Genomic DNA, 17,260 nt, shown 5'->3' on the forward strand with positions numbered 1-17,260 from the left:
GTGAAAACCATCAAACACTTGATGGTTTGAACATTTAAGATGTAAAGCATCAAGCTGCAAAGTTCATGTGCTGAAATTTAAAAGAAAGGTCCAAAGACATTGAATCATCCAACTTAGTTAAAAATTAAAAGTGATTAATCATTGCTTTCCTTCAGTGAAGGTGAATTATACTCATCACTTAACCATTAAGAAAGTTAAAATATATCCTATGGAAATATATTTTACATGTTAAAATATTTTCTAAACTGCGGAGTAAGACTGCTGGTTCAAATCCTGGTTCTACCATTTATTAGCCTACTGACCTTGGAAAGTTATTTAACTTCTCCATTCTTGTTTTCCTGTCTGAAAAATGCGGATAATAATTGTACCCAACTCAGAATGTTATTGGGGGGAATAAAGAGATACTATGTGTAAAATATTTAACACAAGGCCTGGATCATAGTAAATCTCAACAAAAATTTGTGACTGTCATTAGAGATATAATAAAGAAATTATGAATCAAAATTGATAATAGGGGTACCTGGGTGGCTCAGTTGGTTAAGCGTCCGACTTTGGCCCAGGTCATGATCTCACGGTTCGTGAATTCGAGTTCCACATCGGGCTCTGTGCTGACAGCTCAGAGCCTGGAGCCTACTTCAGATTCTATGTCTCCCTCTCTCTCTGCCCCTCCCCGACTCATGCTCTGTCTCTGTCTGTCTCTCTCTTTCTCTCTTAAAAATAAACATTAAAAAAAATTTTTTTTAACCTGGGTGGCTTGGTGGGCTAAGTGTCCAACTGATTTCAGCTCAGGTCATGACTCACGGTTGGTGCGTTTAAGCCCTGCATCAGGCTCAGCGCTGACAGTCTGGAGCCTGCTTGGGATTCTCTCTCTCTCCCTCTCTCTCTGCCCCTCCCCTGCTTGCACTCTCTCTCTCTCAAAATAAATAAACATTTTTTAAAAAAACAAAAGTTGTCAAATACTGAACATCTATAATGCATCAATCACCATGTTAAATAATTTTCATACATTATTTTTAATTAGTTATTTTTAAATTTTTTAATGTTTATTTATTATGAGAGAGAGAGAGAGCACGAGTGGGAGAAGGGCAGAGTGAGAGTTAGAGAGAATCCCAAGCAGGCTCCACACTGGCAGCACAGAGCTCCATGCAGGCTCAAACCCACGAACCGTGAGATCATGACCTGAGCTGAAATCAAAACTCAGATGCTTAACCAACTGAGTCACCCAGGCACCCCTAGTTGTTTTCAAATTATCTAAGACATTGGAGCACCTGGGTGGCTCAATCGTTGGGCATCAGACTTCCGCTCAGGTCATGATTCCCCAGTTTGTGGGGTCAAGCCCCATGCTGGGCTCTGTGCTGACAGCTCAGAGCCTGGAGACTGCTTTGGATTCTGTGTTTCCCTCTCTCTCGGCCCCTCCCTTGCTCATGTTCTCTCTCTCTCTCTCTCTCTCTCTCAAAAATGAATAAACATTAAAACAATTTTTTAAATGAATTATCTAAAATGCACATGCCCCCGTGGCCAAAGAATTAACACAGCATGATTAAATGTGAAAGTGAAGATTAGAAGAGCCCAGCCTACACTGATGTTTACATTGACCACCTCTAATTCCAAGAACTCAGAGAGAACTACCATAAACTTTCTTTTTGGTAGAATAAGATCATATGCTCCTAGAGATTTATATGTCTACAGTAGTATATACATATACAATCCTCATCTTTTAGTATACAGATGCTATACATGCTATCCTACAACTTGCTTTTTCTTTTCCCATTTATTATATGTCGATTTTCTTTCTAGATCACTTTTTAAAAATAAACTTTTCATACTGGAATAATTTGGGGCTTACAGAAACTTGTAATAGGATCTTGTATGTAGTTTGAGACATGAAATATGAACACAAGATATAACTTAGATACATTTGTTAAACATAAGTAACCAATATTGGTTCGGGGGTATTAGCTGAACTCTGGATTTTGTTCCGATTTCACTAGTTTCTCTGCTAATGTCCTTCTTCTGTCCCAGGATGCAAGGCAGCACACCATGATGCAATGAGTTCACATCAATTTTTAGTTTTCTACCTCATTCTAACAACCGAATAGTGTTATATAGTACAAGTGTACCATAATTTACATAATCCTATTGACAAGTTTTCATATTTTTTCTAGCTTTTGGCTACTGCAAACAGCACTGTAGTGAATATCAATTTGTGTACAGGCATGCCTCATCTTATTGTGCTTTGCTTTATTGCACTTCACAGATCCTGAGGTTTTTACAAATGTAAGGTTTGTGGCAACCGTGTATCCAGGAAGTCTATTGGTGCCATTTTTCCAATAGCATTTGCTCACTTCATGTCTTTGCATCAGATTTTGGTAATTTTTGTAATATTTCAAACTCTTTCATTATATTAATCATGGTGATGTGTGATCAGTGATCTTTGATGTTGCTATTATAATTGAACCACGCCCATATAAGACAGTGAATTTAATCGTTAAATGTTGTGTGTGTTCTGACTGCCTCACTGACCAGTTATTCCCTGGCCTCCCTATTCCCTGAGACACAACTATATTGACATTAGGCCAATTAATAACTATACAACCGTCTCCAAGTGTTTAAGTGAAAGGAAGAGTCACACATCTCTCACTTTAAGTCAAAAGCTGGAAATGATTAAGCTTAGTGAGGAAGGCATGTTGAAAGCCAAGATAAGACCCAAATTTGGCATCTTGCAATAGTTACATTGTAAACGCAAAGGAAAAGTTCTTGAAGGAAATTCAGAGTGCTACTCCAGGGAACACATGAATGATAAGAAAGCGAAACAACCATATTGCTGATATGGAGAAAGTTTTCATGGTTTGGATAGAAGATCAAACCAGCCACAATGTTCCTTTAAGCCAAAGCCTAATCCAGAGAAAGGCCCCAACTCTCTTCAATTTTAGGTAGGCTGAGTGTGATAAAGAAGCTGCAGGAGAAAAGTTTGAAGCTAGCAGAGGTTGGTTCATGAGATTTAAGGAAAGAGGCCATCTCTGTAACATACAAGGGCAAGGGCAAGCAGCAAGTGCTGATGTAGAAGCTACAGCAAGTTATCCGGAAGATCTAACTAGGATAATTAATGACGGTGGCTACTCTAAACAACAGATTTTTAATGTAGGTGAAACAGCCTTCTATTGGACAAAGAGGCCATCTGGGACATTCATAGCTAGAGAGGAGAAGTCAATGCCTGGTGTCAAAGCTTCAAAGGACAGACTGACTTTCTTGTTAGGGGCTAATGAAGTGGTGACTTTGAATTGAAGCCAATGCTCATTGATCATTCTGAAAATCCTGGGGTCCTCAGGAATTACGCTCGATCTACTCTGCCTGTGCTCTATAAACGGAACAACAAAGCCTGGATGATAGCACATCTGTTTACAACATCGTTTATTGAATCTTTGAAGCCCACTGTTGACAATTACTGCTCAGGAAAAAAAGATCACTTTCAAAACATCACTGCTCATTGACAACACACCTGGTTCCCCAAGAGATTCGATGGAGATGTACAATGAGATTAACGTGATTCTCATGCCTGCTAACACAACTTTGGCCCTTGGATCAAGGAGTAGTTTCAAGTTTCAAACCTTATTGTTTAATAAATACATTTCATAAGGCTATAGCTGTCATAGACAGTGATCCTTGAATGTAATGCAGCAAAGGAAATTGAAACCTTTTGGAAAGGATTCACCATGATAGATGCCATTACACATTTTGTGATTCATGGGAAGAAATCAAAATATCAGCATTAACAGGAGTTTGGGAGAAGTTGATTCCAACCCTCACGAATGACTTTGAAGGGTTCAAGACTTCAGTGGAGGAAGTAACTGCAGATGTGGTAGAAATAGCAAGAGAACAAGAATTTAAAGTGGAGCCTGAAGATGTGAATGAATCGTTGCAATCTCATGAGAAAACGTTAACAGATGAGAAATTGCTTCCTGAGAAGCAGGATTCCATCTTGAGATGGAATCTACTCCCGGTGCAGAGGTGCAGAGGCCATGAGGACTGTTGAAATGACAATAGAGGATTTAGAATGTTACATAACCTTAGTTGATAAAGCAGAGGCAGGGCTTGAGAGGATGGACTACAAAGTTGAAAAGTTCCAGTGTGGATAAAATGCTATCAAACAACATCACATGCTACAGAGAAATCATTCGTGAAAGGAAGAGTAAACCAATGTGGCAAACCTCACTGTTGTTTTATTGTAACAAATTGCCACAGCCACCCCAATCTTCAGCAACCACCACCACTGTGGTCAGTGAGCAGCCATCAATATCAAGGCAAGATCCTCCACCAGCAAAAAGATTAGGACTCACTGAAAGCTCAGATGATGATTAGCATTTTGTAGTAATGAAGTATTTTTTAATTAAGGTATGTACATTGTGGGGGGTTTTATTTGGACTTAATACTACTGCACACTCACTAGACTACAGTATAGTAGAAATACAACTTTTATATGCACTGGGAAACCAAAAAATTTGTTTCCTTTGCTTTTATGAGATGTTTGCTTTATTGTGGTGGTCTGAGTTCTGCAGTATCTCTGGGGTATGCCTTACATCTTTATTCATTGGTACAGTAGGATAATCTTAGAAATAGAACTGCGGGGTATAAAGATGTGTACATTTTGTTCATAATTTTGATGTACATATTGCCATATTGCCTTCAAAGAAGTTTACACTAATTCATATTCTACAAAATGTAAATGAGTTCTTATTTCCCCATAAATCTTGCTGATCTGAGAGTGAAAAGAGCATTTTGTTTTTTTCATCTGCAATTCTTTAATAATGAGTAGGGTGGAGCATCTTTTCTGATGTTTATTGGCAATTTGTATATCGCTTTTGTATGAAATGCCATTTTTTCTCTTTTATACAGGAGTTATTCATCTTTTCCTTATTGATTTATAAGAGTTCTTTTATATTAAGGAGATTAGCCATTTCTTATATTTGGTGCAAATATTCTTCCAGCTAATATTTTGTCTCTTGACATTATTTATATTAACATTTTGCTACACACAAGTTGAAAAGATTTAATTACCATCTTTCCCTTAAAACTCTGGGTTTTGTTTTTGTTCCATGACAACATTATTATAAAATATTCACCTCTGTATACATTATGTGTAATCCTCACAATTTAGTAAAGTAATTATTGCAAAGAACACTTGATATTCTCGAGGAATACTGAGATGTCTTCAAACACCAAATTTGTAAGCACTACACTATTACAAAGATCTTATGAAATGATTCAAAGGTTTAACACCGTGACTCCAACTTTGCTTTATTGGATTCCTCCTTATTTTGGACCTTGAAATTTAAGGGTTTGTAGACACCTAGAGGAAGCTAGGATGAATCATGGTCAGTTTTCTTTGATTTCATTAAGCTCTGATATTTGTGTCTCTTCCTTTGATATATTTGTAAGGCACTTTCTGTTAGTGTGAGCCTCTTTTTATGCTGTTGAAGACACTAACCCATAAACCTTTTCTTTTATAAACATCTTCAGCTCAGAAAGAGGCAAGCACTTCCTTGGCAATGACTTTTTTTTTTTTTTTTTTTTTTTTTTTTAGTTTATATCAATGGAAAATGCTATGTCAGGTCCTTGAACCCATCTCTCTTTGAGGCCAAAGTGGGTTGAGAGTTCTAACGTCTTCACTAATTGCTTCATAAAATACTTGCATATGCTCCTAGCTCTCTCTTGGATTACATTTTCCTGAGCATCATGTTTCCTATTCTTATCTTTACACCAAGAGTTACTCATGTTTTCAGTGTTTACTGGGTTTTCTACTCATTTGAGGAATTTTTTTTTTTAACCCCAGTGCTGGAAGCACTCACTGAACATAGTTTCTCAAAATTGTTTTTTTTTTTTTTTTTTTAACGTTTATTTATTTTTGAGACAGAGAGAGACACAGCATGAATGGGGGAGGGGCAGAGAGAGAGGATTGGAAGCAGGCTCCAGGCTCCAAGCCATCAGCCCAGAGCCTGACGTGGGGCTCGAACTCGCGGACCTCGAGATCGTGACCTGAGCTGAAGTCGGACGCTTAACCGACTGAGCCACCCAGGCGCCCCAAAATTATTTTTTCTTGCTTCTTTATTGATGTCTTTTCCATCACAAATATAAGGCTTTGACTAAGGTTACATTCCACTCTCTCACTTAATCAAAGAGCCTATCTCAGGGCAAAGAGCCATCACTTTATTAATTTCTTCAATTTCATTGCGAATAGATTTGCAATTTCATTGCAAATAGAATTTCTTTTCAGAGCCATTTTTTACAAAAGAAAATTTTAAGCATTCTCATGGAGATACTACCTAAGTGGAGAAGAGTAGGCAATAAAGAAACTATGTCAACGTACAGTTGCTGGATGATTAACAAGATTTATTCACTAGCTAAATGACTGGTTTATTTACTCATTTATTCCACAAATATTTAAAAGCACCTATATGCCAGGCATAATTAGGGCTGCATAATCCCTCATGGAGCTCAGTCAAGGGCTGGAATAATTATAGCCAGTACATATTGATTGTTTCATATTTGCTGGACAGTGTGCTGCATGTTTCAAAGTCTTTATATATCAAGTTCCTCACTTGCAAAAAGGGGATAATAGAGTAGTTTTGCATGAAGCTGCTGAAATAATTAAATGAAATAATATGTGTAAAGTGCCTAGAACAGGACTGGCTATGTATATAAATAAATAAATAAATAAATAAATAAATAAATAAATAAATATCTTGTTACAGTTTTATGATTATTATTATTTTCTTTGTATTTAATATACCTTAAAAAGTGGTGCTATTATTATCCTCATTTTATAGATAATAAAACTGATGCTTAGTAAGTTTAAGAAACCTATTCAAGGAAAACCACACAGTTAATAATAACAGAGGTAGGATTCAAATTCAGGTAAGCAATTCTCAGCTTATTCTTTCAACCCCTCAGCTATCCAGTCTTCTATACTCTGGCTAATGATAAAATTTAAACTTCCTTTCTAGCACAAATATGGAGGGTTATATGTCATGGACCTTTCTGGCCAAAACTGCAAATGTTAAATTGATAAATGCCAACGGTCCGCTTTCTACTTGAGAAAAAAGAGATTCAGAGAGGTCTTATATGGAAAAGTGTCTGAGCTTAAATCTCAAAACAGGGATCCAAAGCCATATCACACTGACTAAAAGATCTTTTTAACTTTATTAAAACATAGTCATGGTGAAAATTTCTATTCACATTTATGGAATACACTTAACAGTATTACTGGTAGTTGCAGTTAGAGTGGTAAACATCATTAGTTCTTAAATTATACAATGTGACTTTGACTATATGGCTTTAAAAATGGTTTAAGGGGCGCCTGGGTGGCGCAGTCGGTTAAGCGTCCGACTTCAGCCAGGTCACGATCTTGCGGTCTGTGAGTTCGAGCCCTGCGTCGGGCTCTGGGCTGATGGCTCAGAGCCTGGAGCCTGTTTCTGATTCTGTGTCTCCCTCTCTCTCTGCCCTTCCCCCGTTCATGCTCTGTCTCTCTCTGTCCCAAAATAAATAAACGTCAAAAAAAAATTTTTTTTAAAGTGACGGGAACAAGAAAAATAATCCAAAACAATTTATAAGCTTCTGACCTACACCAGTCCTGGCAATTTTTTAAAATGTGAATCTCCCCTAAGAAATGTCATTAATTCAATAAAAATGTATTAAGCCTGTGCCAGGCACTCTTTTAGGCACAGAGGAAACATTAAGGACAATCAGCCTAGATTGAATGGTCATGAAAAGCCTGTTTGAGGAGGTAACATTTGAGAGGCCCAAATGACCAGACGGAACTACATAAGAGCAAAGATTTGGGAGAAGAATGTTTAGGAAAAGGGATTAACTACTGAAAGGCTTTGTGGCAGAGGTAAACTTAGTTTATTTAACAAGCTTCAATAAGGGCAGAGTGGCTGGGTCATTGTTATAAAAGGAAGAGTGGTAGATGAGATGAACAAAGTGGCCAGGGGCTAGCTTGCATTGGGTTTCGTAGGCCATGGCAAGGGATATGAATTTTATGCTGAGTGGGACAGCAAATCTTTGAAAGGTTTTAACTAAGAGAAAGTTTTAACTAAGAATTATATATAATCTGATATATTTTAAAAGGATTACTCTAGACATTTTGTGGAGTATGAATTTTGTGGGATAGGAATAGAAGGTAGGAGCTTCTAGTTTGAGTTCTAGAAGTTAGGAGACAATTAGGTAGTCCAGGCAAGAAAAGATAATGATTGGAGTAGGATGGGAAGTAGTGGATATAAAGAGAACTGGTTGGATTGGGGTAAATGTCAGAGGATGAGGCAACAGCACTTAGTAATGAATTGAAAGTTAAATAAAGATTTTTAAGTTTTGGGCTTGATCAACTGAATTCATGATGGTGCTATTTATTGAGGTAGAGAGAGCCGACAGAGCATATGTTGCAGGAAGAAGGTGGGGGAGGCTCAGAAATCAAAAATGATCTGTTCAGGTCAATTTAAATTTGAGATGTTTCAAGTCATCAAAAAGGTAGATGTATGTATAAGTTTGGTGTCCACCAGAGTGTTCAGGAATGAAGACATAAAATCCATATAGAAAATAAACAAACACATATGCCTGTAATATTAGTAACTTAATTTAGAGTGGGAAGAGTAGGAAGAGTAGCCAGACATCAATATTTGCTCATTTATTTATTAATCAGTTCATACATTCATATACTTACTCCACAAATATTTACTGCATAACAGCCAACCTATCAGGCTTTAGTACAGCCATGTCAATGGCCTCCAAAGAGAAGAATACAACCAGAGAAGTGGATCATGGGAAGAAAACATTAGAACTTAAAAAAGGTATTTTTATCTAAAAACATAAAAAAACTAAGTCTTATGAATATTTAATATGTAGATTGACACTGGCATCTCACTATTAATGAGTAAAAATTATGAGTTATGCAATGTGGGGAATAATTCAGGGATTTTTTTCATTTTCTTTCATTTTAATCTATTGTGTGGTTTTTTTTTGTTTTTTTTTTGAGAGACAGAGAGAGAGAGAGAGAGAGAGAGAGAGAATCTTAAGCAGCCCTCACGCTCAGAGCAGAGCTTGATGCAGGGCTCAATCCCATAATCCTGGGATCATGACCTGAGCCTACATCAAAGGTTGGACATTCAACCTACTGAGCCACCCAGGCACTCCTTAATATATTGTGATTTATTCCAGTTTATGTGTGCTGGGTTAAGAAAATTTACCAATGACATTATTATTTCATTAAACTAATCCCTCACTAAAAGGAAAGAAGCTAGGGGTGCCTGGGTGGCTCAGTCAGTTAAGTGACTGACTCTTGATCTCAGTTCAAGTCTTGATCTCAGGCCAAGCCCCATGTTGGGCTCCATGCTTGGCGTGAAGCCTACTTAAAAATAAATAAATAGAGAGGGGAAAGTGGGTGATGGGCCTTAAGGAGGGTACCTCTTGGGATGAGCACTGGGTGTCGAATGGAAACCAATTTAACAAATTATATTTAATATATAGAAAAAGCTTTAATGTAGGGGAATATAATGTTGCTAGCTCTTCTAACACACTTAATAAAAATTTAGGCTAGCAAAAAGATAAATTATTTAAAAATAAATAAATAAATAAAATGAAAGTAGCTAGAAAAAGATTTCTGGAAAGAAAACATGAGTTGAAGACAATAATGCAAACATAAGCAAAAAAGGTGATAGGAGAGATGACATATCTACTTCTAGCATGAGCTGTACAGAAACCATCTTATTAAATAGTGGGAAGGACATTTTGAAATCAATGATTTGGAAATATTTCTATTACAGGAGTTTAATGTACAAATGGTTTGTGTGCTATCTAAGGCTGAGACAATGGTAAGTGAGGTGAGGCATTCCCCTCCGGTGCAAAACTTAAGAGGACAGCCACAACTTCAGTAATCAAGATAAATAGTATCTTACTACAACATTTTTTTTTTTTAATTTACTTATTTTTGGAGTGGGGGGCAGAGACGGAGAGAGAGAATCCCAAGCAGGCTCTGTGCTAACAGCACAGATCTCATGAACCACGTGATCATGACCTGAGCCAAAATCAAGAGTTGAACGTTTAACTGACTGAGCCCCTCTGGTGCCCCCTAAAAATTCAAAATTAATGCAAACATCTATGATGAACAAAATATCAAAATTTTAAATAAAGACAAGGTCAGTACCCTAAAAAAAATCTTACACATGTACATTAAAACTTGAAGGCAGAATTCTCTAAGCTATTGAAAACTCTTCCAAGCAATGAATTCCAAAGAGTGCTGAACCCATTTGTTAACAATTTAAAATGCAACATTTTCTGGCTGACATCAGGAAAGATAGAAAGTTAGTTGAATTTCAATAAAAACTTTTCATGATTGGTGGATGGAAGTGATAAAAATGGATACTTGCATTAGTAAGAACAGCCAAAGATGTACTTCTTCCATTAAGATTTACATATCTTTGTGAGTTATCTTTTCCAGCTTATGACAGCCATTAAAATGAGGTACAGAAATAGCCTGAACGTTGAATCAGACAATTTAATAACTGCTTCAAAAGGTATTAAAGATTTTAAAAACCATTGAAACCCAGTCAATCATATTGCTTTCACTAAATATATTTAGTGAGACTAACAAGAATTCTATCTACCATTAATATAAAAAATAACTCTTACAGTTACCTTTAAATGTTTATTTTTATCTTATCCTTTTTACATATTAAAAACGTTTTATGTCACATATAGCAGGATGTGTATATGACTTATACAAGTATACAGACTTACACACACTTTTTTTTTTTTTTGCTAATAGGGGAGTGCAATCAAAAAACGTTTAGAGAGGGGCCCCTGGGTGGCTCAATCTATTAAGCCCCTGATTTCAGCTCAGGTCATGATCTCACAGTTGGTGAGTTCAAGCCCCACATCTGGGCCCTGCGCTGACAGCTCAGAGACTGGAATCTGCTTCCTATTCTGTCTCCTTTTCTCTCTGCCCACCGCCCCTCACACTCAAAATTAATAAACGCTAATAAATAAATAAATAAACTCAAAAATAAATAAACATTAAAAAATTAAAAATAAAAGTTTGGAGAGCACAAGTACAGGTCGTTAACGCTGTGGGTGTTAGGAATATGGCAGGATTATATTATCTCAGCACGGTGTAAAATCTCTGTACCCACGGAAGTCTTCACGAGGGACCCCTTGATGAGGCTTCATAAAGTAAGGTTTCATGAGTGAGATTTGGAAAAATATCTATTGCCTAATTTGTTTAGTATAAAACAGAGCACAATGCTGACAGAGGAGATTTAAGTACTCTGAAAACATTCTTAAAGAAGATGGTATGTTCAAACCGCAGCCCTACTCGCAGAAGCGATCTCAGTCCCAGACTTGAACCTGTCGGGAGAAGGAAGTTCCCATAAAGGGGGCAGGAGAGTGCCGCTCTAATGGAGGGGGTGTGTGTGTGTTTGGCGGGGGAGGTGCGTGGAGAGTGACACCGTTTCCCTGAGACGAGGGCTGCCGCCTCCCCTCGCAGGAAATGGCCTTGAGGTCCCCCGAGCCGGGGCCATCAAGAGGGTAGGGAGAGGCGAAAAAGAAAACGCAGTTCCTTCAGGCTGGGGCCGCGTCTGAGGGCGGAGGCCGAGAGACCGCCCGTGAAGCCTTCTCTTCCAGAAAGAGGCCGGGGCTATGTGAAGAGGGGCTGAAGTTCAGCCGCTTTTCTAACGGGAAGGGAGAGCCGTATTGGGGGGGGGGGGTGGTAGGGTCAGAGAAGGAGTTTTCGGCTCGACTCTTTCCCTGGTGGGCAGCGGGTCCGAAGAGCCCCAGAAGGCATGGAGTATTCTGAGGCCTGGCCCTCTCCCTGCCGGCAGGGGGAGTCCCGAGATGGACGGTCCAGAATCCCTCCCACGAAAGGCGTTTGCAGGGCCGCTGAACCACTTTTGTACATCCCGGGGCTGAGTAAGAGCTGAGGTAATTAGACGCGAACGACAGCTGCCTCGGCACCTTGGGCGCCTGGCGCGGGGCTGGGAGCCCGACGGTCCGAATTCTCGCGAGAGCGGCCGCCGCCATTTTTCCATTGATTGCAGCGGGCTGGGGGAGGGGCCGACGACGAAGGCGACGGCGGCGGCGGCGGCTGCGGCGGCAGCGGCGGAGCAGCCGTGGGTCGGTGTCTGCGCGCTTGTGTCTGAGGCCCAGTCTGAGGCCTCCGCGGTTGCCGGAACGCAGACGGTGGAGAGGATGACTGCCGCTGCCATTCTCTCCTGAGTTAGAAAGCCGCCACCACCCTGCCCCCTCCCCCGGCCGGGCAGAGAGGAGCGGCCGGAGTCTGAGCCATGGTGCCCGGCGAGGAGAACCAACTGGTCCCGAAAGAGGTGAGGGGCCAGCGGAGGAGGCTAGGCCCGAGGCCTGCGTCCGCTCGAGGCAGAGCAGGCCCGGGCGAGGGGTCGGCTGCGGGCCCAGCTCTTGTGCGGGCCTGGCTGTGAGGGAAGGAGGAGGTGTGTGGTGGGGGCTGTACGGTGGGTGCGGTGAGCAGTTGGGAGACCTGACTGGAGCTAAGGGGCCTGGGGAGTCGAGACCTCCTTTCTCGCGTTTGTCGGGCTGGACAAATAAAGGAGCGGAGTGGAAGGGATCAGGTCCTGCTTTGGGGGAGAAAGTGGCCTTTTAAGTACTTATTTAACATGTTGAGCCAACGTAATTTTGAAGACAAAATTCTGTAACAGTTGGTAATGGGCACGACAGGGTGACGGTGCTTCTTCTGGTTTTGACAGTGGCAGTGTGTAGCTTTCAGGGCTTGTGAAATCTACACCCAACTTGAGATCTGTGGGAGGACAGAGTTAACTGTTAGGACTTTTTTGAACTCCTGTTACTCGGTAAATACTGTTGGCCTGCCTAAATGGGGCCTATCGAAGATCGTTGAAAAAGTTAATGTGACTTTCATGTAAAGGTAAGAGATAGCCGAACATTACCATATGGAGAGCTGAACTACTTTTTGTAGTTGGGTTGTGTATGCTAGTTTGGGTGACTTCTTGAATTCTTAAAAGCAAGTGATATGAGAAGCCTTGACATCTTGGCTTCTCTTGAATAGTAGTAGAAGGTTAATGGTAGAATCCAGCACTGGCCAGTGAATTTCAACATATTAATAGTATCTCTGTTGGCTTTATAAATATCTTCAGCGTATCCAAATGTGTATTTTTAACTGGTTAATCATCAGGCTGATGCTTTGGATTTTTATTCTCATATATCTTAAATAGAGGCAGTGTCTTTGAAATGAGCTGTGTAGAATCTTGGTATTTGTAAGTGATGTTCCTTAAAAATTCTTAGTTTTGCTTTTTTAGTTGCTTTGTAGCAATTGGTTGTTACTTAAGCAAGCTCTGACACTGCAAAAGTGATATTAGAGTTATTTATGATAAAAATATTTTTCTAACTTTGCCAGATGATATTGTTTTGCAAGCACAGTTTTTTAAAAACTCCGGTATCGTGTGTCAGTATTTATTCATCGAACATCACAAACTCTGTGCAAAGTGGCTAAGCAGATAAATTAATCAGAATTCTTGCCTTGGGAGCTTTCAAAGCTACTAAGAAAGAGAACACTGGTAATGTTCCTTGAGCTTCATTTAGGGGAGAGGTACCTTATTACCTAAGTAACTCTTATGCAAGGATCAAAGTAATAGTTGCTATAAGAAAGATACAACATGCGTTTTCTTTTAGAGGTACATACTGCTGGTTTTCATTCTTACAAAAACCAAAGTTAGTCCTTTCTTAATTTTTTGACCATTAGAAAAATATAATATAGGTGAAACGTTAAGAAAATGCAACATCAGATTTCCCTGATTGGTGTATAAAAAACACGTTATGGATATATAACTTCGCAGGAAAATATCTGTTGTGTAAAAGCTGATACTATAATGCTGCTTTTACCAAAGTTTGGATTTTAATTTCCTCTCCTTTAAGACTAACTCCTTTACCTAAGGCTTCAAGCACATCCCAGTTTTTTCTTCTTCTATATTTTTTGGAACATATGCCTTCCCCGCCCCAACCCCCCATCATCTAGATTCATCTTCAGGCTGTTCTTTTTCCCTGGCTCTTCTCATGATTCCTGGAAGCATGCACAGTAGTCTCACATCTTAAGACTGTCACTTGAAGTTCTTGCCTTTTTAAGCTAGCTAGCTACCTAGTTCTTTTTTGATAGCCATACTCTTTCTGAATTCTTCTTACTTGCTTCTCTTCCTTGGGTGTTCTGTTGCATTTGCTTTTGGTGATATTGTACTTTTTTGTTTTTTTTCCTATCTGTTTGTCTTATCTGCCTGCTCATTTAGTCAATGCCTTTTCTGTGTCCTTAATTATCACTTCTGTCTTTGTCATCTCCTGTCTGGTCTTTGTAGTAGGAATAGAATTATACAGTGCTAACGCTGAGGGAGAGTATAGTGATCATCTAGTAACTTACATCCCTTTACTTTAGAGATGAGGACATAGGGCCAGAGGATTGAAAGTGACTTGTTTAGGATCACATGAGTAAATTAGAGGGTGAGGACTGGAACTCACATCCCTGCACTGTTCCTTGATTATATTCTAATTTATAGATCCTCCGTGTAACCTGGAGGGTCTGGAAGAGTAGTGTGTAACTAAATAAATTTGCTATGTGAAAATAAATTGTAGAATTAAAAAAAAAAAAACTTGCTTTGGTTCTAATGGCTTATTATCAACAATCTAGAGGATTCTGTTTTTGTTTGTTTTGTTTTGTCTTTAGGACCTTTGTATGGGGAACCTCTTACCTCTACTAGATTTAGATCTTGGTTGGGTGTGTGCATTCATGCATGTGTGTAGTTGTTGAATGAATAATATATTATTCTCATCCCTGAAGCTCCAGGACAAATGTATCGTAGACCACTCCAAAGAAGGCAGCTTAGTGTAGTACAGGTATTGGTAAACCCTGTGGGTCAAATCCAGCTCGTAGCCCGTTTTTGTATGGCTGTTACTGTAAAAAAAATAAATATAATAATTTGTGCCACATGAAAATATATGAAATTCACATTTAGTATTTATAAATAAAATTTTACTGGAACACAGCCATGCCATTTATTTACTGTTGTCTGTGGCAATAGGAGAGTTGAGTAGTTACTATAGATGTACAGGATAAATTTGAAACTACTTAGCTTTGTATTCAAGGCCTAGTACAGTTGATTCTGGCCACAACCTTCCTTTTCAGCTTATCTCTTCTCCCATGAAACAAGTTTTTAATGCAGCCAAACGGGTTTCTCTGTAACTTGCTTTTTACTTCTATTTGTACTATCACCTCTTTGCTACTTCTTTGTTCAGACTCTTTGTATACATTTTTCCTTAAACACCCCATAGCTCATTTATTGTAAAAATCTTTTTATGACCATTTTAACCTTAGGGATTTCTCCTTCTTAGGAGACCTTTACATATGACTGGAATTCATTTGGCAACTAATGAATAGTGCTTGGTGACATCTATTATGGTCTCAAACTGTAATATACATTTTTATATTATTATTTTTTAATGTTTGTTTATTTTTGAGAGAGAGACAGAGTGCAAGCAGGGGAGGGGTAGAGAGAGAAGGAGGCACAGATCTGAAGCAGGCTCCAGGCTCTGAGCTGTTGGCACAGAGCCCGATGTGGGGCTCAAACTCACAAACCATCAGATCCTGACCTGAGCCGAAGTCAGACACTTAAGCAACTGAGCCACCCAGGTGCCCCCACATTTTTATATTATTTTTTATGAATTCCTTGGCAGCAGAGATCTTTGTGTGTGTTTCTCAGTTTTCTGTTTTTGTATACATTATAGGTCTAGGACAGTATCCTTTCTGGAACATATATTCAGTAATATTCATTGATGTGGTGACAGCGTTGTAAAGAAACCTAGAATTCTAACCAATTATCCCCTACTTGGATGTTTTCCACAGCACCGTTGGCAAGCTGTTTTCCAACCTTTGCTTGAACATTTTCATGACTAATCTCTGATAACATCTTTGCCTTAGAAAAGATGTTATTTTAAGTATTTGAGCTGAGAGAAGTCTAGACCTCTATACCTGCCATTTTTTGATGATTGCCTTTGGACAACAGAGAAATCCTAAATCATTTCCCATAGGATAGCTTTTTCTCATTGTTGAAGATGTGAGAGGGGAGTAGGAAGTCAGTCCTCTTTTCTACAATCTGAGCGTCCTCAGTTCTTTAACTTTTTCTCAGTTGCTCTCTTTTAGACACAGTCCAGTGTTTTTAGTATCCCTCCTAAATTATTGTACCTAGAGAAGAGCAAAGAGAGTGTGATCTGTTCATTGTGGTTAACAGTAAAGCTTTTCACCTCACTTTTTCATTCTATTCTATCTCTTTGAATTGTATTAATATTGGCTTTCAGATCTCTTGCTTTTGCTATTATCCCAATTTTTATTTATTGCTTTGTTGCTTTTATTATTCTCCTTCTTTATAAGGATTTGTGACACTAATATTTATTGAGTCCTCACTGTGCATATTACTGTACTGTGACATGTAAGGAATGTGTAGAGGAAATAGGAGAGATTCATTTTTCCCTCAAGTGTCTTATGTGTAATTAAGGATAAGGTACATATTTACTAATGGCTTAACCATAGTACTGAAAGTGATGTCCAGAGTGTATAAATGTAGAGAAGATGGAAAAGTGAAAGAAAAGACAAAAGAGTATTTAGTTTCATATCTCAGTGCATTTCTTTCTGTCTCTTTTCCATGCAGTAACTACTGCTTCTATATGGAACTAATGGTAGTGATAGTAATAACCAATATTTATGGAACATTTATTGTATGTCAGATGCTGTTATATGTGCTTTGTATATATTACCTCATTTGAGCTTCACAGTGACCTCACATATGAGGTCTTATATGAAGACCATTGATATTGACAACTCTCAAAACATTATTTTTTTTTTAACGTTTTTGTTTATATTAGAGAGAGAGAGAGAGAGAGAGAGAGAGAAAGAGAGAGAGAGAGCTTGAGCCGGGGAGGGACAGAGAGACTGAGACAGAATCTGAAGCATGCTCCAGGCTCTAGGCTGTGAGCTGAGAGCTGTTAGCACAGAGTTGGACGCAGGGCTCGAACCCACGAGCAGTGGGATCGTGACCTGAGCCGAAGTCAGATGCTTAACCAGCTAAGCCACCCACCCAGGCTCCCTGAGAACTCCCAAAACATTAAAACAACTTATTTTTTATTTGTTACCTGTTTTTCTTTTATTCATTTATTTATTTTTGAGAGGGAGCACACAGGAGGAGAAGAGAGA

General features: G+C 38.9%; 1 protein-coding gene across 2 annotated transcripts in view; it reads left to right on the plus strand.

Moving 5' to 3' along the window:
- The first annotated feature begins 11,506 nt into the window (after nt 1-11,506).
- The window catches only part of USP47 (ubiquitin specific peptidase 47), a 108,151-nt gene continuing 102,397 nt past the window's right edge, over nt 11,507-17,260 (plus strand). Inside the window, exon 1 of one of the 2 annotated variants that reach the window (XM_043580674.1) lies at nt 11,507-12,365. In XM_043580674.1, the coding sequence (XP_043436609.1) occupies nt 12,327-12,365 (39 nt within the window). In that variant the 5' untranslated portion in view covers nt 11,507-12,326. The remainder of the gene's footprint in view (nt 12,366-17,260) is intronic. The other variant, XM_043580672.1, reaches the window with a different exon arrangement.

The sequence above is a fragment of the Prionailurus bengalensis genome, chromosome D1 (genome assembly GCF_016509475.1).
Source record: "Prionailurus bengalensis isolate Pbe53 chromosome D1, Fcat_Pben_1.1_paternal_pri, whole genome shotgun sequence".
In the NCBI taxonomy this organism is placed as follows: domain Eukaryota; kingdom Metazoa; phylum Chordata; class Mammalia; order Carnivora; family Felidae; genus Prionailurus; species Prionailurus bengalensis.